The following is a 24,647-nucleotide window of genomic DNA, read 5'->3' on the forward strand; positions in this document are numbered from 1 at the left end:
ATTTCCACTTAATGTCAACAAATGAGGATTTTGGAGGTATATATGTATCCTGCTTTTAAAGGAAGTAATGTGCTTCTGATTAAAAATGTATCCAATCAGGTTTCTGGGTCTCTATTTTGAAGGGTCAATGACATAAAAAAATAATTTAAAATACATTCAAATTCATTTCAATACACCCTTTCTATGATAAACATGTTTTCACTTATTTTATAAGTTAAATGAGATTCATCTTGAGATAATAACAGATCATTTCAACCTGAAAGGCTAAAACTCTTGAATAAAGGTTAGAGGTCGGTTTTACCGATTAATCGGGCTAAGAGTTGCTTTTTGGAACTAAATGTTATCGGAAAAAATCAACACCGATAGTTGCCAAATAAAAATAAAAAGCTTAATTTGTTGAATATTTACATATAGAGGATTTTAACGGAGCAAAGTCACTGTCACAATCACTGTTTATGGACAAAATCACGATTATTAACATGGAAAAAAAGACACATATGAAGCATAGACATTATTTAACAATTATTAATATAACCTTTATTGACCTATATTGAGTTCATGTTGATTTTGACTGACAGTGTTGTTGGGAAAAGTAAAAATGTATTTTATAATACTGGACAATTGACAAGTAAACTTCTCTTGATCTATTACTGTTAATGAATTACTGCTCATCCAGTATTTATTAGCCCATATGACAATTTTTACTTGACAGTGTTTTTAGTTTAATACATTGTAGATGATTGTAAGAGTGCATGTTCTGTTTGGAAGCACAGACATTTTAAAAAAGAGGGCTTGTTTATAGTTAAAAGTCCCGTGTTATGCACAATCTTCATTTTTATTTTTCTTGTTATTATGATTTTGGTTGCACATTAAACCCTTATCTGGGATTTTACTAATTTTGGACTCTTGTAGCTTCTATGTCTCTGCCCATCCCAGTAAAGAAAGACTAAGAAAATGTTTTCGGCCCTTTTCACCACCTTAGTTATCGGTATTGGCAAAATCCACAATCTCTATCTCTAATAAAGGTAGTAGTTATACAATTTTCATGTGACAGGAAAGCCATAAAATCACAGAGAGGACCCTTGTAGATTAGCCAACATTAGATCAACCGATATTGCTTTTGTCACCAATACAACACTTGATTATTTTTGTGTTTATGTCTGATAACAGATATGCATAACCGATTTTTAATTCTTATTTTATTTCTGCTTTTGGACACAGTTTATGTTGCAATATACACTTGTTCAAAGTCCCTCATTAAATGAATATTTAAAATGAAAAGTCTTTGTCTAGCTATCGGTAAACCCGATGTTATGAACCAATAACCGCTTCGAAGAAAAAAAGTGTAAATATTGGTTGAAAATATCGGTCAAACCGATTATCGGTCTATCTCAATTCAAAATATCATATAAGTTCATTTTTTTTATGACATGGCAGGTTATAGGAATATTCTGGGTTCAATACAATTTAAGTTCAATCAACAATATCTGTGTAAAAATCATTTCGACTCGTTCCTTCTTTTCTTTAAAAAAAAAAGTACAAATTGGCAGAAATGTGAAGCTTAAACACTTTATGTTAAAACTTGTGTATTATTTGATCTTTAAAGTTATTTAAATCATAATTTTTACTGTCATTTTAGGGTTTGCAGCGTTACGTCGTCATGACAACAAAGTTTTAAAAATGGATATAACTTTACACAGAAAAGGTTAGTATGTGAATGGATTGCACTAAAATCATGTTAGCGTGCATATTGTTTATGTCTTGTGGCTTTATTTTTGACACAGTATTTTAATGCTTACAGATTGCCCCCATTCACTTCCATTGTAAGTGCATCACTGTAACCCAGATTTGTGCTTATTTTAAAGAAAAGGAGGGATGAGTCAAAATACATTTTTTGTGGTAATCAATATTATGCCACAAATGCTGTCAATTGAGCTTAACTTGTACTGAACCTGGAATAATCTTTTAATTCAGGTTGAATTGAAGAAACGGTAAGAAGAAATCTTTGTGAAATTAAAGAAAATAAAATGAATTATATTGGTAGTCATTTTTACTTTGAAAGTGTGAATTTATATATTTTTAAAAAATGATTGTGGAAATTCACACGCATTCAAAATCTAAGGGAAAATATGTTATTACTCTTAATTGATGGTTACACAATGTGATATAATTTTAGTCATTAAATCAAAACTTTTTTTTTAATATACATTTCATAATATTACATACATATTACAAGTTAGCACATGCATTTAAAACTCAAATTTTAAGAAGTTGTTCCTTTTCATCATCTTAGACATTTTTCATTGACCCTGAAATGTTTTAAAAGCATTTAAATGAATTCATTACCATTTATCACATTTCCAAATTACAAAACTAATCATACATACACTGCCTGGCCAAAAAAAGGTTGCATACTCTAATATTTCGTTGGAACGCCTATAGCTTTGATTATGACATACACTCGTTGTGGTATTATTCCGACAACCTTTTGCAACATCACAACATTTAATTCTGAGTTGCATTCATTTTTGTCCGAGATCTTGTATTGATGACGGGAGAGTCGAACACCTCCATAAAGTCTTCTCCAATACATCCCAAAGACTTTCAATGGGGTTAAGGTCAGGACTCTGTGGTGGCCAGTTCATGTGTGAAAATGATTCCTCATGCTCCCTGAATCACTCTTTCACAATTTGAGCCCGATGAATCTTGGCATTGTTGTCATGGAATATGCCCGTGCTGTCAGGGAAGAAAAAATCCACTGATGGGATAACCTGGTCATTCAGTACATTCAGGTAGTCAGCTGACTTCATTTTATTGCCGCATAACATTGCTGAGCCTAGACCTTACCAATTGAATCAACTCCAGATCATAACACTGCCTCAAGAGACTTGTATAGTGGGCACTTTGCATGATGGGTGCATCGCTTCATGTGCTTCCCTTCTTACCCTGACACGGCCATCACTTTGAAATATGGTAAATCTGGACTCATCAGACCACATGACCTTTTTCCATTGCTCCACTTTCCAATCTTTATGCTCCCTAGCAAACTGAAGTAATTTTTTCAGATTAGCCTCACTAACAAGTGGCTTTCTTGTGGCCACACAGCTGTTTAGTCCCAATCCTGTAAGTTCTCTTCGCATTGTGCACGTGGAAATGCTCTTACTTTCACTATTAAACTTAGCCGTGAGTTCTTCTGTCGATTTTTTACGATGTGACTTCAAACGTTTTAGTGATCTCCGATCACGATCATTCAAGATTTTTTTCCGACCACATTTCTTCCGTGAATCTGATGGTTCACCGCTATCCTTCCAGGTTTTAATAATGCGTTGGACAGTTCTTAACCCAATTCCAATGATTTCAGCAATCTCCTTAGTTGTTTTCTTTGCTTGAAATAATTTGCCCCTTCTGAAACACAGTAACATCTTTTCCACGGCCACGATACATATTCCAACATGGTTGTTTAAGAAATGAGAAGCTACACACTGCATCAGTTATGGTTAAAATAATTGTTCCCAGCTGAAACATATTAATCACTGCAATAATGATCCAATCATAGGCTCTTAAGTATCTGCTTATTCAAATCCAAACTGCAATTTTTTTTTTTTTTTTTTGGCCAGGCAGTGTATTAAAAATAGCTACAACACTGCATAAATACTTTGGTAGAAATAGAACGAATAAAAATCTTGATTTTATTTTCTTATTCTAAGGAAATATAATTTCTCTGACCTTGCAACAAAAAATGATTTAGTCCTCTTAAACTGGCACCTCAGAAATAAGTATAATAGCACTCCTATCTCACCTCCGCAGGCCCGGCCGCCAATATCTCACCTGTATATTATTTCACAGTGTTGTCAGTCCATCGTCTGTCGTCCTCTCTCAAAAGTTATACGGGGACACAAAGAGAGTGACTTTTGTGATGTATCGCCCGAGCAGAACCCTCCTCTCGAGCTCGCTCATTTCTATATCAGCCTCCAACGTAGCAGGGCCCTGTACGGAGTTCAACAGCACCAGTTGCCCCGTCTGTCTGCCCGACCGCTGGACGGTGAAGTGCTTGACTCCCCGGTTACCCAAAAGACTGAACCGCAGCGTGTCGCCCAGGATGCGGGCTGCAGACAGCCGAAAGAGGATGGTAGGTGTCGACATGTTGGACACCAAAGACATGAAGTGGAAGTTAATGGAGACTGGAGCCTGCAGGCAGACTTTGTTGTCTTGGTGGCAAGGGTTACGATCACAACGCCTGGAAGGAAAAGACAACAGAGACTGTGGAATTCCAAACCAAACGTTAACCTGAAATTATGCTGTGGTAGAAATATGACAAGTGGATCTGAACAGAGCTATATATCAGGAATTGTGTTTTGGAGGAAATACAACAGTAATTATGACTTTGAATGTGTGCAAAAAAAAATTCATTATCATTACTGTAATGCGAAAACAATTATTTAAATTGTGAAGTAGGTCTTTTTTGGCTTGACAAAGTCAACATACTGTTATTCTACAGACTTGGTTTTTCCAAAATATCTCCTACAGCTTTCAAACTACATCCACCAAACTTGGCAGACCTTCAGTCTGATCTGACTTTACTGTGCTATGTCTTTTCTAATTGATTGGACTTACAGTTTTCCCGTAGAGGGTGATCAAAAATGGGAAAATTCCCATAGGCCACATACACACTAAAGCTAAATACGGTTGTCAGTTCACCTTTGAGTTCGTAATCCTGTTCTCTACAAACAAAGTTTGGTAATTTACCGGAGTGACAACTGCATTCTACAACCGAATTAACTCCTGAAAAATTCAGGTAGTGACTATTGCATTTTCATAAATTCTATGTAGACTGAACAACTAGATGTTAATGGCATAATCAATGGCCTGTGTGAGATGAGTCTGTCTTCTCCTGGTGCAAATCACACAAACAAAGGTATGTGTCTTTATTCATTTATATATTCCAGTCTCTATCTCTCCATTGTATTCAGGGTAACCCGTATATTACAGTCCAGAGGGAGCACTTGATATGTTTAATAGCAGCTGCTTCGAAGCACATAAAACACGGCGATTCACTCCCACATTTAAATGAGGTTGTCACTCCCGAAACTTTGTAGTGTGTACGTGGACATATACTTGCATAAAGCGCAACAGTGCCCGCCCACTTTTTTAGCCATCTGGGTTCCGGAAGTATTTTTCTCAATCATTTTTTGCATTTGCTTTCCACAAAATCCTCCATAAGAGTTGTAAGCCATGCTCCAAACTAACCAGCTCCTATTGATTGAAAACTATTGATTTTAGGTTGATGATTATAAGTAAATGAAATAAATGTTTATTGCTAAATATTCCGGTATGTACAACTAGTCTATATGAGTAGTGTAAGGGTGAAGGAAGACTGACTCAATTGCGTCATTCACAGTGCGCTTTGGGATTGGGCGGTCTCTCTTGGACTAGTTTTGTGGGTTTTGTTGGCCACAGTTCTCTGATTGGTGGATCTTTGCTGGATCGTGGCTAATGTAGTTGTTCAGGAATTCCACTGTCAAATACGATTTTTAAACAATGAAGTTTTAAATAATGCAGACTGATGGCTTCAACGAAAGCATATACCATATAAACAACCTCGGAGCTCATGGTAGGTCTGTCTTTAAAGGTTAATACGTTTTTCAAATTCTGTTGCGCTCTGTTGACCAAATTGAATGTTCATAATTCAAACTCTGTCAAAAGTTGCAAATGTGAACGAACCCACACAAGGCAAAGTTTTCAAACTAGTTTAAACTTTCAGACAAGGCTTTGTCAAGCCAACATCAAAGTGTATCTTGACAAGTTATGCCTATCAAGTTTGTTGTACAGCCTTTACTTTATCCTGATTTAAAGGGATAGTTCACCCCAAAATGAAAATTCTTTTCATGCCATCCCAGATGTGTATGACTTTCTTTCTTCTGCAGAACACAAATGAAGATTTTTAGAAGAATATCTCAGCTCTTTAGGTCCATACAATGCAAGTGAATGGTGACCAGACCTTTGAAGCTCCAAAAAGCAGATAAAATCAGCATAGGTATGGACCTACAGAGCAGAGATATTCTTCTAAAAATCTTCGTTTGCCAAGATGCCCATTGATTATTTACATATTTTGTTTCTGACTTGAATGAATGACGTCATAGTGACTGCATAGCTCAGAGAGGAGCTTAACAGGGGCACTTGAAGTCAGCATTATTCTGTTGAGATGTTGGTCAATGCAAATTAATAAGACTTGTTCACTCACAGCGGTGAGGTTTTGATGTATGCGGCGTTGCGGAAGTGAGGGCACTGAACCTCCACACAGCGATGACCGCCGTATGTATTCACACACACCTGCTCACTAGTGCAGTTATGGGTCCCTCTCGCACACTCGTCAATGTCTAAAAAAAACATGTTAAAAACATGCTGTCAATGTGTTTTTGAGAAACAGATATTTACTAGATATTTATGTTGAAGGTTAAAGGAATGTAATATAAGTGAAGCTCTATGAACAGCATCTGTGACATGCTGTTGATAACCCCAGAAAATTATTTAGACTCGTCACTCAGTTTGTAAAAAACAATAAAAAATCATGTCTACAGTAAAACATCAAAACGCAAATGTTTTTGAAAGTATGGCCACAAAATGTAAACATTATACATGTTAACAGGAGAGCAGTGTTATAAAATCGCCAAACAATCTTGTCTATGTAGTTATATTCAATATTTCAACTACTGTCATGACCATGTAAATCCTATAAACACTGTAGCTGTGTCCGAATTTTGAGTACTTTCACATCCTCCAATTATGTACTGCATTTGATTAAAAATCAAAGTGGGTCAAAATGTTGTACTGAAGCGGGTTTTGCCCAGGGCGCCATACAAGCTAGAACCACTACTGCCTCTACTAAAACATTTAGGCAACTTTACAACTGAAATAACACATTTCTGTATGGTATTAGTGCTTAACACAAATACAAGCGTCACGTTTCTACTTTTAAACCATCAGGTTCACTTGCCCCAAAGACTTGCATTGTAAGTGAATTACTATACTTATATTTTATGATTGTTTTTTTAAACTTAGGAATGAGTTAATTTTATTGTCTGTTGTTATTGACAGCATGTTATAGATGCTGTCCATAGATCTCAATTTATTTTGAAAAAGAGGTTTTATTTTTCCTATTTTGATGTAGCTCAAATCTTAGACATTCAAGATGGACTTGTACGCTCAGTTTGTTTCAGTTGCATAGTTCAAAAGCAAATAATAATGAAGGTTTGACACACAACAGACCTTGGCAGGTCCTGCTGTCTCGGCCAAGGCTGTAACCCACAGGACACTGACAGTGGAAACTTCCAGCCGTGTTCACACAGGTATGCAAACACAGACGGCCAGGTTGAGTTAGATGGAAGAGCTCACATTCATCAATGTCTGAAATACACACACATCAAACACACAGTTGTGTTCAACCAACATGATCATACAGGAAGTTGGCATGTTGTGTCTAAGAGTTCCAATACCGTAGAATCGGCTACATTGTGCTGACTAACTGACAAGCATTATCTGCTTTCAGGCATTTTTGCATTGGCTCCAGTGTGTTTACTTTCCCTTGTGGTGTAACTGGAAGCATGTTGCATCAGCAGCATGGGAGACCCAGGTTTGGATCCTGCCTTGAAACCAAGGCAAGCAGTAATCGAGTTCACAGAAATAGTGACGAGCATGATTTCGAGGTTGCGATTTTTTCCCCCCTAACATGTCATTTTACTCCACTGTTGAAGTCTATGGTTAGGTTTAGGTTTGGGGTTTTGGTTGGGTGGTTCGGTTTATAAAATATGCATTCCTCTTCACTGTATTACAGGTGGTACTGCTGAAAACAGGAGTTGGGATTTGGCACAACCCCCTTTTGGAGTAACCCCACCCCCTTCTGGAGTAACCCTACCCTCTTTTGGAGATTCCGCCCCCATTTTGAGGTCTCCGGCCTGCAGCTATACCTACTTGGGAAAATGGAGCTCAAACGTGCCATACGCCCCAATAACACTTACCGTTTTGTCCACTGGGGACAGTGCTGCGAATTTCGGTAAGAACAGACAGATTAGCTAAAGAAAAGTCAGCCGACAGCGACAGACTAGATGGAGACCAAATATCTTGGGCCAGTGAATGAAGTAATGATACTTCATTTTCTTTTAAACTTAAAATGTGCAGTTACCAACAATTACAGCTTTGTCTAAGACCAGTCTCATATTTTTATCACCTCATTCATCTAAAGTGCTGGTCAGTCTTCCTTTGTTTTCCTTTTCTAAAACAATGTAGTCAGTGTGAATTTAAACATTTAAATCTTAATGACACACAAATGCATTCATAAAAATGTATAAATGCTTTCAGTATTGGACTTTTCACCATTTGCTGATTATTTTTACTGCTGGATTGATAACTGAGCATATATTACACGTTAAAAATACACACTATTATATATCTCACTACCTGTATATACAAGGATTTACATATATTTAGTTATATATTTGCCATTTCTTCTAAAAAAATTGTTTTTATATTTATTTCTTGCAGTTTCAACTCTTCCTATGCAGGACGAAGGATGAAGAATTTCACTTTAGAGTGTAATCTGTTTTCCTGTTGCACACAGTTAATCTTAAATAACTCAGAAATTCACCCATATTTCATTACTCCAAGTGGCAACTCACCCAAGATATGTACTTGACCACCATCAGACCTATGTGTTTTGCTCTGGCTACATGTACAGGTCTGTTACCTGTGCACAGAGTGCTGTCCTGGCTGGAGATGCTGTAGCCTTGCTCACATGTGCAGTGGATGGAGCCTAGAAACTCAATGCAGCGGGATGGTCGCACGTTTGTGGAGATGGAGGCAGGAGCATGATAGGAAGATGAGGAAGAGTATGCTGATGTAGTAGCGGAGGCATCATTGTTTATAGTGGTGTCCATAACTGAGAGGGTGAAAATGGTATATACTTGTAAAACTACCTTTTTTGATGAATAAAAGGCTAATCATAAATTTTTGCAAGTTGCCAGAAGTCAAAATTGTGTTTTGTGACTTTTAGTCAATGATTGTTAGCTTTTTTTTTTTTTTTTTTTTAGATATACACATTTATGATTACTGAACCTGGTTTGAATATAATTTAATGTAAATTAATATAATTAAAAAATGTGATCTATGTTCTCCGCATGGGGTGTATAGCTAATTCTGGTTTTGCTGGGTTGTGATGTAAACTAATGACTATTGGTTTTTTAAAAAATAAAAAAAAGAGTATGTCTCCGTGCTGGTTCAATAGTAAATGTGTCAACACAGGAACGAAAATAGCATTTGACAAATCATTTAATGTGATCTTAAAACTGTGTTAAATTATTCTGTCATAGATGGATTATGTATTTCAAGTGGATTCAGAGTATCAGATACATACACTTGCAGGACGGTTGTATTCCACTCCAGCTCTGGGTACCCAGACAGACTCTGGTTTCTGAGCCCATCAGCTGAAACCCAGGGCTACACAGGAAGTGGACCTCATGGCCCACCTTAAATACACGCCCCAGGATCCGCCCATTAGCCACCGACTCTGGAGGAGGGCAGTCTAATATCGGGAAAAAGAGAAGTAGCTACACACGCAACTCATAAGCCTACATATTCTTTTGAACTGTGCTGCCTACCTCAACAATGACACCTTTTCAAACAGGTTTCACAAACACTCCCCTATCTGCTTTTGGTTGGACAAACAGATAGTCTGCCCAAAACAACACCACTGGTTGAGCCAATGTTGCTGTGCCTGGCTACTGAAATACATGTACATTTATTCACATGACATTAGGTGTTTTCATACATAGACACAGAAAATTAACTCGATATTTCATTTAGATGTGAACAGGACCTTTTGGGAAATACCGGTAAATCAGCTCTGGCAATTTCCCGTAATTTGAAGTTGTAATATGGAAACACTGGAAAATTACTGTTTGAATGCATTAAGATTAACAGTCTGAGCACGTACGAATTCAGGGCTAATCACAAAGTTCTGACGGAGATTACGCAGTTACTCAGCCTCCTTTGGGAACAAGATATACACAGGACCAAAAGCCTTTCTGGCAAACATCAAAGAGTTTAACAGCATGTTGGTGTTAGGTGAAAGATATGTGAGCACACTGTGCTGACCTGTGCTGCTCTTGCCTGTGTTGGTTTTGTTGTATTTCACTGTGCTGTTCTGTAACAGGCTGAGTTTCTTGCGGAGGCTCCGTAGACTCTGTAGGAATGAGGTTTCATGGGTGGAGAGAAGCTTCTGGACCTGACGAAGAGTGTTTTGCACTTCCTGTCCACTCTGACAATCCTGTGCAATATAGAAACATAGAGTGGTGGTCACAAATATTGGCACCCTTGGTAAATATGAGCAAAGTATGTCTTTATTGTTTATCCTTTTGATCTTTCATTCCAAATATTCACAAAAATCTATCCTCTATTGGATATCAAACAACTGCAAACACAACACAATTTTATCAATAAACAAATATTTTTGTCAAATATATGTGTGGCACAGTTATTGGCACCCTTTTATTCAATACTTTTTGCAGCCTCCCTTTGCCAAGATAACAGCTCTGAGTCTTCTCCTATAATGCATAATGAGGTTGGAGAACACATGGCAAGGTATCTGAGACCATTCCTCCATACAGAATCTCTTCAGATCCTTCAAATTCCAAGGTCCACATGGTGGACTCTCCTCTTCAGTTCACCCCACAGGTTTTCTATGGGGTTCAGGTCAGGAGACTGGGATAGCCATGGCAGAACCTTGATTTTGTGGTCAGTGAACCATTTTTCTGTTGATTTTAATGTTTGTTTTGGATCATTGTCATGCTGGAAGATCCAACCAGGGCCCATTTTAGGTTTTCTAGCTGAGGCAGTCAGGTTTTTATTTTTTTATCTGTTGGTATTTGATAGAGTCCATGATGCCATGTATCCGAACAAGATGTCCAGGACCTTTGGCACAAAAACAGCCCCGCAACGTTAAAGATCCAGCACCATATTTAATCGTGGCCATGAGGTACTTTTCCATATGGCTACCTCTCTGTGTGCGCCAAACCCATCTCTGGTGTTTGCTGCCAAAAAACTGTTTTATCTGACCACAGAACCCGGTCCCATTTGAAGTTTCAGTAGTGTTTGGCGAACTGAAGACGCTTGAGTTTGTTGTTGGATGAGAGCAGAGGCTTTTTTCTTGAACCCGCCCAAACAACTTGTTGTGATGTAGGTGATGTCTGATTGTAGTTTTGAAGACTTTTTGACCCCAAGACCCAACTAATTTCTGCAATTCTCCAGCTGTGATCCTTGGAGAATTTTTGGCCACTCGAACCATCCTCCTCACCATGCTTTTAGACAATATAGACATGCATCCTCTTCCAGGTCGATTCTTAACATATCCAGTTGATTGGAACTTCTTAATTATTGCCCTGATGGTGGAAATGGGTATTTTTAATGCTTTAGCTATTTTCTTATAGCCATTTTCAATTTTGTGAAGCTCAACAACCTTTTGCCGCACATCAGAACTATATTCTTTGGTCTTACCCATCGTGATAGATGACTAAAGCTGTGTCTCATTTCGAAGGCTGCATGCTAGGTAGGATGGGTCCTTTGAAGGCTGCAGTATACCGAGCATCCTCCTTTAAACAAATCTTGTTTAAATGAGACGGCCTTTGTAGGACAAACAGAAACGGAACATAACATGGTTGCTATGACAGCACGCCACTCTTTAACAAGCATGAATGCTTTGAGTGAGAAGGGAGCAAAGTCCCTTTGGAAGGGAATGTATGAGGTACATTTTTGGAGAGTTATAATGACGTAAAGACAAAAGAAAATAGATTTTACAGGTGTACTTTTAGTCTAATACTTTAATTATATATTAATATAATTATACATATTATATACTCTGCACCCATCTACTGAGGTACTTCAACTTGGGAATTACCATTACTTGCGTTTGAACATCATATTTACGGGCAAATTGGCGTTATTTTTTTTTTTAGACATTTCCGTTGAAGCAAAGAATTGTAGGTTGTGAGTGCCAACGAAGGATACACCTCATGCATCCTCCGAATTCCCATGAAAGAAGGTTGCATTTGAAGGCTGCGTTCGAAGTGTCCTACTCGCTTTTCTGAAATGAGACAGCCTCGATGACGTATGCAGCCGACAAATGCGACCTCCAGAGGACGCAGCCTTCCAAATGAGACACAGCCTAAGAGAATTTGGCCTGTGTGTTACCTCATATTTATACCCCTCTGAAACAGGAAGTCATGGCTGAACAATTTCATGTTACTAGTCACCCAGGTGTACTAAAAAATTTAAAATATGAATGGGAATATACTTCAGATATATTTTACTCATAAGAAATTCTAGTGTTGCCAATAATTGTGCCACACATATATTTGACAAAAATATTTGTTTTTAATAAAACTTGTGTTTGCAGTTGTTTGATATCCATTAGAGGATATATTTTTGTGAATATTCTGAATTAAAAAGATCAAAAGGATAAACAATAAAGACATATTTTCCATATTTACCAAGGGTGCCAATATTTTTGGCCACTACTGTGTTACATAAACTCTAAATCACACCCTCAAGCCCATATATAAAGGATTCCTACTCATTCAAATAATGTTTTACAATGTTTAAAGGTCCACTTAGCAATGTTTTCCTCATTAAATTGTTTTTTTTACTCCTAAAGATATGAATAGTAATTTTGAGACTTGTGCATAAAATCATGAGACTCCAGTCATATCAGTAACCATATAAAAGCTGTTTTATTCTACATGGAGAGGGTCTCCTCATGGGGGTAGCCATGTTACAATCACATGACCAGCCAAATACTACTTGCTTAATCTTAGTAACTGCTCTGTTATTCAACACTTGCACTCATGGATTAAATTAATTATGGCGAACTGGGAATTTCTACAGTGGCATCTATAATTGAAAACTATTGCGTTTCAATTATGCTGAATCCAGGTCACTGGGTGTCCAAGTCCAAGATGACAAATTCAAAAAATTACTGTATGCACCTTTAATTACAACCTTCTGGATGAATATCCTGATAAATTGCTTTCGATTAAGTCAAAAGTTTGGACAGTCTTGACTGCATGTATATTTCTCATGTTCTTAGAAAAACATATCGATTGAAAAGCTTATTCTTAAATGCTTGAAATATAAAATAAAAAAAACATATGTAAATGGCGCCTTTAAACAAGAAAAAGAAAATGATGAGATGGATAGTTTGGATTTAACATTTTTGTTTTTACATAATTTCAAACCTCTCTGACTTCTACTATTCTAAAAATGTGTAATAATATGGCAATAAAAGAACTGGGAGTGAATATGTAATGTTAGGCCAATCACTAGGGCTGACCAATCCTTATAAACTGTAATTCATATAAAACATTTTCAAGGGCTTCTCAGTCTTGGACTAGATTTTAGTCTGTGTTTTAGAAACAGTCATATAAGAGCCTGGTGTTAAAACCAAAGACAAACACCACAGCGGTTTCGCAGAGAGAGAAAAATATTTTTATATTTGCAAGCTGAGCAGGAATATATTTTACAATATGAAGCATGTTTATGAAGAGAGAGACATTAACAGGGCCAGATTTTGAGTTTTGTGATTTTATTACCACAATAAACATTGTTAATAGACATTAACTGAGTATTGATCTTTACATGTGCACTTTAACATTTCCTTGACATTCACACAGTTTCTGAATATAATCATCTAGTTTATTATGTCAAATAATATACTAAGACCTGGGGAACCATACAAATACTAAATGATCAATTATTGTAGGGTATTATTAGAAATTAATAAAAACACAGAATTTTAATATTGATCATATTATATTATTTATAATAAAATGTTAATGTAAAAACATTAAAGGTGGTGTAAAATACATTGCAAATGGAAAAACTTCTTATGACAGATTTTCACAAATACAAATATTTGAATATTAGGAAGTCATTTTCTATGTATGTTTCTAGATTTCTAGATTATATTCATAAAGTCACTTACTTGCCCATGAGATGTGCAGAGTTGGCTTGTAAAAATGATCATGAAAAAAACTACTACCTTCTTCATCATTATATAATTAAGAAAAATAATCCAATCATCTGAGAATATGAAAAAATTTGTATTCCTTTTTATCATCGACGTTTGGTTATATTCACTTTAGGCAAAATGTTTATAGATCACTTCTGAGTGCTGTCTGAATATATCTGCTGTCTTTGCTTGTGTCACTCTTGTTTGAGGTGTTTTAACCCGCCCTGTAGCGCTATACAATCTTTTGCGCTCAAAACAAGTGCTCGGGAGCGCGCTTCACATCTGCACGGGAACGCGCGCGAGGGATAACTCAAAAGTACAGAAAGGTATGTTTGTATACTCTGTTATTACGTAACCTATCATTAGCTAGGAGGCGTAGGAAGCTTAATTATAATATCCTTGATATAACCTTGCATATGGATTTCATCTCCAATTTATAAGGAAAGAAACCATATGCTAATGTTAGAGGAACGTTCTGTGTTTGCTGGGAGGCTATAGTCCTTATTCACACTAGCGCCATCTTGGATTTTTAATGGGAATGACAACGAGGCTGTGAGGGATAGACTGACAATCTCTTCAGTGGACTGTCCTGCAGTTGGACAGTGTTTATACGGTGGCCGTGAAGTGCAAAACAAAAAATCTGAAAACAAAGGCAAATCCAAAGACAAAATAACAATTCAGAAACACATCTACAAATTATAAAACACAACGGCAAATCCAAAAACAAAATAGCAAATAAGAATACACAACAGCAATTCAGAAAACACAATGTCAATTCAGAAAACACAATGGCAATTCAGTCGAAACGGAAAGGGTAGGTTCCATAGCTTCTCACCTGATTGGCTGTGTGGAGAATACCTAGTCTTTTCCTCAGGACTGGTCCTCTGCCCACTTGCGTGATTATTTCAAAATTAATTCCAAATGCTCAATTACTGAACAGTAATGGGACACTTTGTAACAAAGAGAGCAAAAACAGCAAGCGGGAAACGTTTTAGGTAGGATGTTCAGCTACGGTGTGTAAGGGACAGTATAAAAATTCAAACTGTGCTGAAACGCCATGTTCATTCAATCGACTTGCATATTCTACCATAATTCTTCCACAACAAACACTGTAATAAAATAGCATTTTCTCATTCTAATGGTTGCAGTAGACTGCTGGCGTGATGGCCCACTTTCTACATTTGATGCCAGCATGTCCAGTTATGAGTAGTGTTCAATTATTTTAGAAAAACAATTGCTGAAATTTTACCAAATTAGTATTTTCATATTGTAAAGGTTGTAGAAGGCTGCTATTAGATATGCTGATTTACTCTAGGTGAGATTTTCCCAGGATGCGGAATTATACATATACAGTATTCAATTATTAATAATAATAATAACAATGTAAGTTAGTCATTCATACCACTGGCATCCTGCTACAACCTTTGTAATGTAAAAATTACATCTTGATGAATTTTAGTGGTGTTTTTTTCTAAAATAATTAGATACTGTCTCCAGATAATTAGATATACTTGGAAAATCTATCCATTTGGCAGCAACCGGAACCTTTATAATTTATAATAAAATAAAATAAAAACAGTGTTTTTTTAAGTTAGAACATGCAAACTGAATGAACACTTGGACACCACCAATGTTTTAGTGCAGTTTGTGGACTTTAAGATGGTCCCTTACGCACTAGATGAACCGAGAAGACCACAGATGAACATCGTACCTAAAACTAACTTTTCCCGCTCACTGTTTTCACTCTCTGTGTTATAAAGTTTCCTGTTACTGTTTTCCCAAGAGAGAAAACACTCCAAATTATTTAGTTTTTCAGTCAGTGACCTTTTGACATGGATTTTGATATAATCAGTGAACCAATCCTGAAGAAAGAACCAGGTCTCATTCACACAGCCAATCGAGGTGAGAAGCTATGGAACCTACCCTTTCCGTTTCGACTGAATTGCTGTTGTGTTTTCTGTCTTGCCATTGTGTTTTCTGAATTGCTGTTGAGTTTTCTAACTTGTTTTGTTTCTGGATTTGGTGTTATGTTTTCTGATTTGCCATTGTGTTTTATGGTTTGTTCTTTTGTTTTGCACTTCACGGCCACCGTAGTTTTTGGATCGTTCCACGTACAAAACATTGACAAAAAAATCTGTCCAAGAACATTCGATATACAAAGAACTCCAGACAACATGAGTTGTGGAAAATCAGATGTGATCTTGGTGCTTTATACCGTTAGTGTCATTGAAGAGACCGTCAGTCTATCCCTAACAGCCTCGTTGTCATTCCCATTAGAAATCAAAGATGGCGCTAGCGTGAATAAGGCCTATAGCCTCCCAGCAAACAAAGAACGTTCCCATAACATTATCATATGGTTCTGTATGGTTGTTTTTTGTTCTAAGAACATTCTCTTTTGGTTCTATTTTTCATAACCATAAACAAACATTCCCAGAATCTTGCAGGGAGCTTTTTGTGTGACAACAACCTAATAAGAACTTTCAAAGAACTCCCCCCTATTATTATATTTGATTTTTTTTTTTTAAACGTTCAGACATTCAGCCTCCATTAATGTGGTGTTAATAAAAAGCACTTTATTAAAACGGTAGTGAAAATTATTATGAAACTTATTACTTAAAAAGCTTATTATTATTATTATATTTTAAAACAATAGTAAACATTACAGTAGCCATAGCCTTGTGGCCCGACATGTGGTGTAGTAGTAGCATTACCAACTCCAGGTACTTTCCCCATCTTCTCCCCTCTCATAGCTGTCTCCCTCTTCACTGTAATATCAAATAAAGATATACATAAAAAAAAAAAACAGTAATATAAAGGCTAACTTTTTTCTTAATTTCCCATATTTCAATATGCTTTTTTAAAACTTAAGTGTGTTCCAGTCTGGCTTCCTAAGCAACCAATTGGCCCGGTTGCTAGAGTGGATAGAGTCACGTTGAGTTAACCTCCTCGTGGTCGCTATAATGTGGTTCTTGCTCTCGGTGGGGCGTGTGGTGAGTTGTGTGTGGATGCTGCGGAGAATAGCGTGAAGCCTCCACACACACTAGGTCTCCGTGGTAATGCGCACAACAAGCCACGTGATAAGATGCGCGGATTGACTGTCTCAGATGCGGAGGCAACTGAGATTCGTCCTCCACCACCCGGATTGAGGCGAGTCACTACGCCACCATGAGGACTTAGAGCGCATTGGGAATTGGGCATTCCAAATTGGGGAGAAAAGGGGAGAAAAAAAAACTAAAGTGTTTAATTTCTGCGACACTAGTGCCACCAAACGGCAAAAATTGCAAATTGCAAAAATATTTTTTTTTTTCAAAATGGCTTTCCAAATTCGCCCCTTGTCTGCAGTTGTTCAGTCAGACTGTCCCGCTCCAACTTACGCCATTGGTTGAGTTAAGTTGTTGGGGCTGGTTGCGCAAAACAAACTGAGGAATTTTTATAGCAGCACAGAGACACATTGTTTACAGTTTTTGAGAAAATTTACCTATGAATGGCTTACTTACAGTTGTCTCTGCATATTAAGCTGGGATAGAAGAAAGTATTTTAACACCGAAAAAGTTACATACTTTAAAGCATGTAAAATACCTTTCTGGGAACACTTTTGACAAAATTAAGTGATGACGTGAAATAATTGAATTGTTTTTGAGCTGATTTATTGGAAAACGGACAAAAAGGGGATGCTATGTTGGCAAAAAAGTTTACGCTTAAAATGTTTAAGTCAGGAATATGTGGTCTTGTTTGAAAGCTTAGAATCTGAAATTTTCATAGATAATCATCACTTCTGTGATAACAAAATAAAATAACAAAATAAGGCCTGAAAACATTCAAATCAAGCAAATCAGCGCCACCTAGATGTCATGTGGTAGAAATATTAACATGAATATAAACGTCTTTCAAATAGCACGTAAATAGGCAATTCATATATCAAACCAAAGCTCTCATTCTCAGGAATGCGACTGTACAGTTTATTTTGTTGCCCTTGTACCACAGTTCGAAATATTTTTGAAATAATCACAAAGTGAAATATGATTTCTGTAAGACATCAAATACACATGTCTCTTTTATGCGCCAATCACTGCTGCTGTAGCTACAAACTTTATATCTGATTTTACCTTATATCTTAGATGTCCAGAACAAAATATGGGGTCCAGCATAAAAAGCATGCTTAAAGGAATGTTCAAGGTTCAATACAAGTTAAGCTCAACAGCACTCGTGGCATAATATTGATTATCACAAAAATTTATTTCAACTCGTTCCTCCTTTTCTTTAAAAAAAAAACAAAAATCGAGGTTACAGTGAGGCACTTACAATGGAAGTGAATGGGGACAATGACAGAGAACGCAACCAATTTTTAGAGGGTTTAAATACAGAAATGTGAAGCTTATAATTTTGTAAAAGCACTTGCATTCATTCTTCTGTTAAAACTTGTGTATTATTTGAGCTGTAAAGTTGTTTAAATTGTCATTTTTACAGTCGTTTTAGGGCTTTAGGGTTTGTTGACATTATAACGTCATGGTAACAGAGTTGTAAAATTGGCTATAACTTTACACAGAAAAGGTTTATAAGTGATTTTATCACACTAAAATCATGTTTACACACATATCCTTTATGTCTTGTGGTTACACTTTTGAAATAGTGAGTATTTTAACGTTAACAAATTGGCCCCCATTTACGTCCATTGTAAGTGCCTATCTGGAACCTCGATTTTTGCTTTTTTAAAGAAAAGTTTAAATAAAGTTTAGTGGTAATCAACATTATGCCATAAAAATGCTTTCAAATGAGATTAACTTATATTGAACCTGGAACATTCCTTTTAGAAATCATCGGATAGTCCACTCAGAGGCCGAGGTATTCGTTGGAACAAAAGGGGATGGTGCGTGAACTGAAAATTAGACTAAATGTCTATGGACGAGCTCATCTGTGAGGGCTAAAATGAATTAGAGTGCCACCTACATTTCAGATCGGCATTTTGTGGTGGAAAATTTTTTTTCTAGTACTTGCTGCCATCTATTGGAATAAAATAAGACTTTTTGGAGGGAGATGGAGTGAACAGAACCAGAATTAGACCAATTTTTGGCAATTAGTCCACAGTATGTGTAAATGGTGAGCTTTTCAATTTGAGGGTGAAAAATTGCAGATGGCAGCCCAAAAATGCACCAGAGTTTAACTGATTTGTGTAAATTAATTTGATTTCCTGAAAATATTCTCCATTCCCCTCAAGTAGGCATTGGGATGTCTGATTCATTTTAGCAAATCAGTTTATAGAGACGGTTTGCTTTAATGAACCGTATTTAACAAACTGATTCACTGATTTGTTTGAATTATCACTGAAAAGAGTTCCCAGGCATAATTTCCTGTTTGGCTCTCCACAATATATTCTTCAGGGTAGTATGTTCATCTGTATGAGGCAATTACAATTTATCAAGAAGTAATTACTTGACAAGTGCTTGTAAACAGAGTTGATATTAAAACAGACCAGTCTACTTGGGCTGTTGAAATATTTTATTGTATTTTATTGTATTTTCTTTATTGTAATTAATTTTTTATTATATTTTCAAAAATGAATGGTTAGATTACTTGGCATAAGGTAACAATACTGTTGTGTAGTGTCACAAAAACATCATTAATACAGTATGTGTTTTTAGTTTTGAACAGTTGTCAGCTGAAAGCACTCTCTAATCTCAAATGGGAGAGCTGGCAACCCATTATATTCTGTCTCTAGATAGATGCTTAGATTCAATTATTGCTATCAGATCAGTAAAGTGTTATATATTTTCATAGAAATCCAACCGTTCATTAATCATCTAACCCAATGTGTTCTCAACACTAACAGCCATGGATCTTAGAAATAACTGCTGTCACAGTCGGCAGCTTTTTAAATCCCAAACCCATGATAGTTTTACATCCTCAGCATTTTTATAAGTGTGATTTCACCCACTGTTACTCATTTTGTCAGTGTCTCTTCATTCACCCTGTTCTGAACTGCTGGAGCATGAAGCTAAAGTTAGTTTTTCATTTGTCATATTCTTGCATTAGTGCCGCTCAGGGCGGAAACTCATGGGAATTCATTTAAACAAGAAAAGGAGCCAGTGAGCTGTGTGGTGTTAAAACGAAAATCGACAGTTTTATATTAAGTTATCGTTTCATTGATTTCCTTAATAAGGGTGACATGAGGAACGGTGGCAAACGCTAATGAAAGAATAGGCTGATTGAATGGTGACATTCCAGACAGTGATGTATGGGGCCTCTACAGAATTTATCTTTACAATTTTTTGGTTTTTCTCAAATCCTGTTCTGGTTCTGTGTGAAATGGAGCTATACAGTATTACATTTGTAACCCCCTTGGAATTTGATGTGTTCCACAAATGGTACAACCCCAAGTGTAGCACATGAAACAAAGCCGATAACTCCATAGTAAGAGCTCTCTCTCGCTCTCTCTCTCTCTCTCTCTCTTTCTCTCTGTCTCTCTCTCTTTCTCTTTGTCTCTCTGAGGTTAGAAAAGCAGGCATTTCTAGGAAGAGCAACTGAACAGTATAGGACACTGAGAATGTAAGACTGTAATGACTCTGTTGAGAAGTGAGCATCGCAGCATTTAATGTAAGTGCAAGTCTTTTTCTCATCCTCATTCTATCAATCCATTTATTCTTTTCAGTGTTCACAGATTGGAGTATAGTATTATGGAATAATTGTTTCATTTAGCTGTCATTTAACATGTGCGGTAACACTTTGCATTTATATTCCATTTGTTAAGGGTTTATAAAGGGATGTATTACTGACTAATAGGTCAATTATAAATGCATTGTAAATCATAGATATGCAGTTATAGAAACATGCATAAAAAGGGCAACTTTAATCTTGTACTTTCCAATTAGTGAGCATTTTAACTTACATGTTATAAATGCATAATAAACAGAAATATTCATATTTACATGAATCAAAAACATAAAATGCCCTATTTATGATTTATGTCACAATGTAGCCAAAATGGACTATTATAGTGAGATTAAAAAGAGGGATGATGTAATTTTGCTACAGTCCGCTTTTTGTTTATATTCATTACTGTAATGTCATGACACGTTGATGTCAAAAGTATGCACCTTTCAGCTTTTCATGCTCATTCAAAGCATATCAAATAATAAAGCCTGATTACCATTAAGCCATACTGAACTTTATGTACAGGTTTCTAATTTTGGCAACTCTTTAATAAATGCTTTATATGTGTCCACTTTAAGGTACATTTTCTTAGGTTACCTATGTTGATTAAGTGTTATTAAGCATTTATAACATGTGAGGTAAAATGGCTTACTATTTAACAGGTTTTGCATGAAAGTCTCCCTTTTTATGCATATCAGTGATTTATAATGCAAGTGAAATATTAGTCGTTAATTAACCCCTTTCTAATCCTTTAACAAGGGGAACATTAATGTAAAGTGTTACCACATGTGCTGCAGAAATAGTCAGGAAGCTGGTTTTGTATATGCTTTACTAAATTTGTTCAGCAATATTAGACTAATATATAACATTTTCTTCTATACAAAATATTATGCAAACTATATACTCTTTTAATATATACATTTTTTTTAGGTAACCTAAAAAAAATGACTGGGTGAATCACATGACTTTGAAGAACATGTCCAAGTAATATATCATCCCAGAGTTAAAAGAAAACAATAAGAAATAATATATTATGGTAGTATTGTACTGAAATGTATGTATGCTGAATTAAAAAAAAGTATGTCCGAACAGGATCATTTCATTCATGTATGCAGTGTAAGCTTTTCCAGTAACACGTTTCTTATTTTTTTTATTTATTTTTTTTTAATTTTGGGGTAAAATATCTAAATCAACCTGTCTACATTAGGTTACACCAGTAGAATCTTTTTAAAGGGTCAGATCAGGGAGAATAGCTCTTTAAGTTAACACCTGCGCGGTTTCACTTTTATTCAGTGCTGCTATTACTGCATGAGTGTAAGAAATATCAAGAAAAATAAATGTTTTGCATCCTAAACTTTAAAAATGTATAGGCTAAAGTGCATACCATAGATCTACCTCTCTTTCTTAGACGCACACACACGTGCGCACACTACAGGTTTTTTATTGTAGTCATTACTTGTTAAATGGTCTATATCACTAGGATGATGATGTATTCTTAGGGAAAGTGCACTGAATAGGGTTCACCATGTGACAGAGCAATAAATCTTAAAAACACAGATGATTAACCCTAACAAAGCAACATATGTTGGGTATTAACGGTATTTGTATACATATTGACAATTAATTAATCAGCCTGTCTTTCAACAATCCCAGCCAGATTGAAGGATAGTTCACCCAAAAATGAAAATTCTGCCATCATTTAATCACCCTCATGTTGTTCCAAACCCATGTGGCTTTTTTTTTTTCTTCAGTGGAAGAAGAAATTTTGAAAACTGGTTGCTGTTTTCCATGCAATTGCAATGAATGGGGACCAGAGTTTTCAAGTAGTCCTTACAACATATCCGCTATATTCCAAGTCTTCTAAAGACATGTGATTGCTTTTGTGTAAGGAAAAGACCTAAGGTTAAGCTCCATGGAAGAAAATGTGAGCACCCCCTGTCTGTTTGTGAGACCAATCCATCACATATCATCTATATCTAGGTGACGATATGCACAAAGAATGCGAATCAACAGAAACAAAAGAAGAAGAGTGAAAGTGAAAGTGGAGATTTAAAGTAAAAAAGGACTGAAATATTTATATGTTTCTCACCCACACGGATCATATCACTTCTAAAGACATGTATTTAACCACTGGAGTTGTATGGATTACTTTTATGATGCCTTTATTTCAACCCATTCTCATTCCCTAAGCGTCCATTTTTGACGCTTGTGCAGAAGCCGTCAAGGTGCTCCCTGGTGTCCTCTCACTGACGCGGTGAGAAACCCCATTATTTTCAACGAGAAAATGTTGTCGTCAGATATACATAATTTGATATACATTACACTATTTATAGATATTTTTAAGCACCCAACTGCACATTTATGCCTAAACCTAACCAGTTCTCAACAACAGAAAAGATGTAACAAGCAGATAAATTGCAGTCACGATCATTTATTTTTAAAAATGCACTATAATAATATTCCAAACCATACGATGGCACTGTGTGAGTAGCAGAGTGAAACTGAAGGTTTTAATTGGTAAAAATTTTCCCCCTCCGTGAAGACATCCTGATCCAGTGTCATCCTGATTCTATCGGCATGTCTCATTCAAAAAATACATGTACATCCGAACTTGAGGTCGTTGTAATTGGTCACAAGACATGCGAGAGCCAATGGTAAATACTTGAGCTCGTGACAATCTGTCACAAGACACGCGAGAGCCAATGGCATAATCGCTGAGTCTCTGACGTCAAACCTGTGTCATTACGCTTGAGGTGGCAATTTTTGAATGTGTTATAACAAAACTTGTGCAGGATGTGTTACAGTGGACGGCAAGTGACCGTGATCGGTGACAAAAAAACCTACATTTAGGTTTGTTCTTCACATGATTGTAAGACTCGGAAAATACCCGGAATGTAACGAGTCACTTCAGCAGTGCAGGATGTGCACAGACAGATTAAAAAGACATATAAACAACAGATTAAAGATTAACCACTGAACAAATCTTGCTGATTTCAAATGAAATGAAAATCATTCCCCCAACATAAGTCACAATGACAAAATCGTACCCCAATGTTTAATTAAACGATTCTAAAATTCGAATGCCCATTGCATCAGTCAGTTGACGTCAAAGGTTTCTCGTTGAAAAGAACGCACTTGCCGGATGTGTTGCAGACTGATGCCAGAGGGCACTTTTGGCATTTGTAGAATGACGCGCTGCGCTCTTGTGCAAGCGTCAGTCTTTTACGCCTTGGGAGTGGAACATGTTGTTTATTTGCTTTTTTGGAGCTTCAGAATTTTGGTCACCATTCACTTGCATTGTATAGACCTACAGAGCTGAAATATTCTTCTAAATCTTTGTTTGTGTTCAGTAGAAGAAAGAAAGTCAGACACATCTGGGATGGCATGAGGATGAGTAAATGATGAGAGAATTTTCATTTTTGGGTGAACTATTTCTTTAAAGTTGTCATCATCTATATATTTTCCCCTTTATGACACCTTGATATGACAAACTTTATTCATTTATTCTGTTTTGTGATTTTCAAAAGCAGCGATTCAGTCATTTTTTATTACCCTTTTATCATAAAAGTGGGCGGCAGTGTCACTCTGACAGAAGGAATGTTGCATTATTCAGGGCGTTGTTTTTGTCTTATTCTCAGTGTGCATCTGTCTTTCTCATTTAAATGAAAGGATGACAGGAGTGCTGAGACCCACCAAACAGAAACCCAGTATGAGGCGTTCTCGGAATGAACCTTACAGGTAAGTCCACGGACATTTCTCCCTAAGTGCATATTTAACAACTCAGGTCATGAAGAATCATACTATATCTGTACGTGGGAGTGATGCCCTGTTCCACTCATATTCCGACATATTGCTGATTTACTTGTTTAATGTAATTTCAATCTGTCATCATAAGTCATTTTGTCAACTATGTCTCTCTCTGGTCCCTCAATCATGTAACCCATCT

General features: G+C 36.4%; 2 protein-coding genes across 5 annotated transcripts in view; one reads left to right on the forward strand and one right to left on the reverse strand.

Moving 5' to 3' along the window:
• Window positions 1-2,227: 2,227 nt before the first annotated feature.
• si:dkey-234i14.3 (fibulin-7-like) lies at window positions 2,228-14,206 on the reverse strand. 2 transcript variants are annotated; one of them, XM_051690373.1, is made up of 8 exons: window positions 14,027-14,206; window positions 10,147-10,318; window positions 9,407-9,574; window positions 8,741-8,932; window positions 7,267-7,404; window positions 6,242-6,377; window positions 3,829-4,237; window positions 2,228-2,736 (listed from the first exon to the last, which is right to left on the reverse strand). In XM_051690373.1, exons 1-7 carry the CDS (start codon window positions 14,159-14,161, stop codon window positions 3,877-3,879), a joined length of 1,302 nt encoding a protein of 433 aa, XP_051546333.1. In that variant the 5' UTR covers window positions 14,162-14,206; the 3' UTR covers window positions 2,228-2,736; window positions 3,829-3,876. The 2 variants fall into 2 exon arrangements, with proteins under 2 accessions (XP_051546333.1, XP_051546332.1); XM_051690372.1 differs by having other exon boundaries at window positions 2,228-4,237.
• Window positions 14,207-20,534: 6,328 nt separating this feature from the next.
• si:dkey-234i14.2 (heterogeneous nuclear ribonucleoproteins C1/C2) overlaps window positions 20,535-24,647 on the forward strand; it is a 41,448-nt gene continuing 37,335 nt past the window's right edge. Inside the window, exons 1-2 of one of the 3 annotated variants that reach the window (XM_051690403.1) lie at window positions 20,535-20,644; window positions 24,371-24,439. In XM_051690403.1, the coding sequence (XP_051546363.1) occupies window positions 20,643-20,644; window positions 24,371-24,439 (71 nt within the window). In that variant the 5' untranslated portion in view covers window positions 20,535-20,642. Of the gene's footprint in view, window positions 20,645-24,339; window positions 24,440-24,647 lie in introns of all 3 variants that reach the window. The other 2 variants (XM_051690405.1, XM_051690404.1) reach the window with 2 other exon arrangements.

This window comes from Myxocyprinus asiaticus, chromosome 46, assembly GCF_019703515.2.
Source record: "Myxocyprinus asiaticus isolate MX2 ecotype Aquarium Trade chromosome 46, UBuf_Myxa_2, whole genome shotgun sequence".
NCBI lineage: Eukaryota > Metazoa > Chordata > Actinopteri > Cypriniformes > Catostomidae > Myxocyprinus > Myxocyprinus asiaticus.

What these genes read in the sequence shown, in the direction of transcription:
- si:dkey-234i14.3 (XM_051690373.1), bottom strand. Translation starts at nt 14,161, where the DNA reads ATGATAAAAAGGAATACAAATTTTTTCATATTCTCAGATGATTGGATT. An exon ending in TCTGCACATCTCATGGGCAA is followed by an intron (nt 10,319 to 14,026) that starts GTAAGTGACTTT and finishes TATATTGCACAG; the next exon opens with GATTGTCAGAGTGGACAGGA. An exon ending in CACAGGCAAGAGCAGCACAG is followed by an intron (nt 9,575 to 10,146) that starts GTCAGCACAGTG and finishes TCCCGATATTAG; the next exon opens with ACTGCCCTCCTCCAGAGTCG.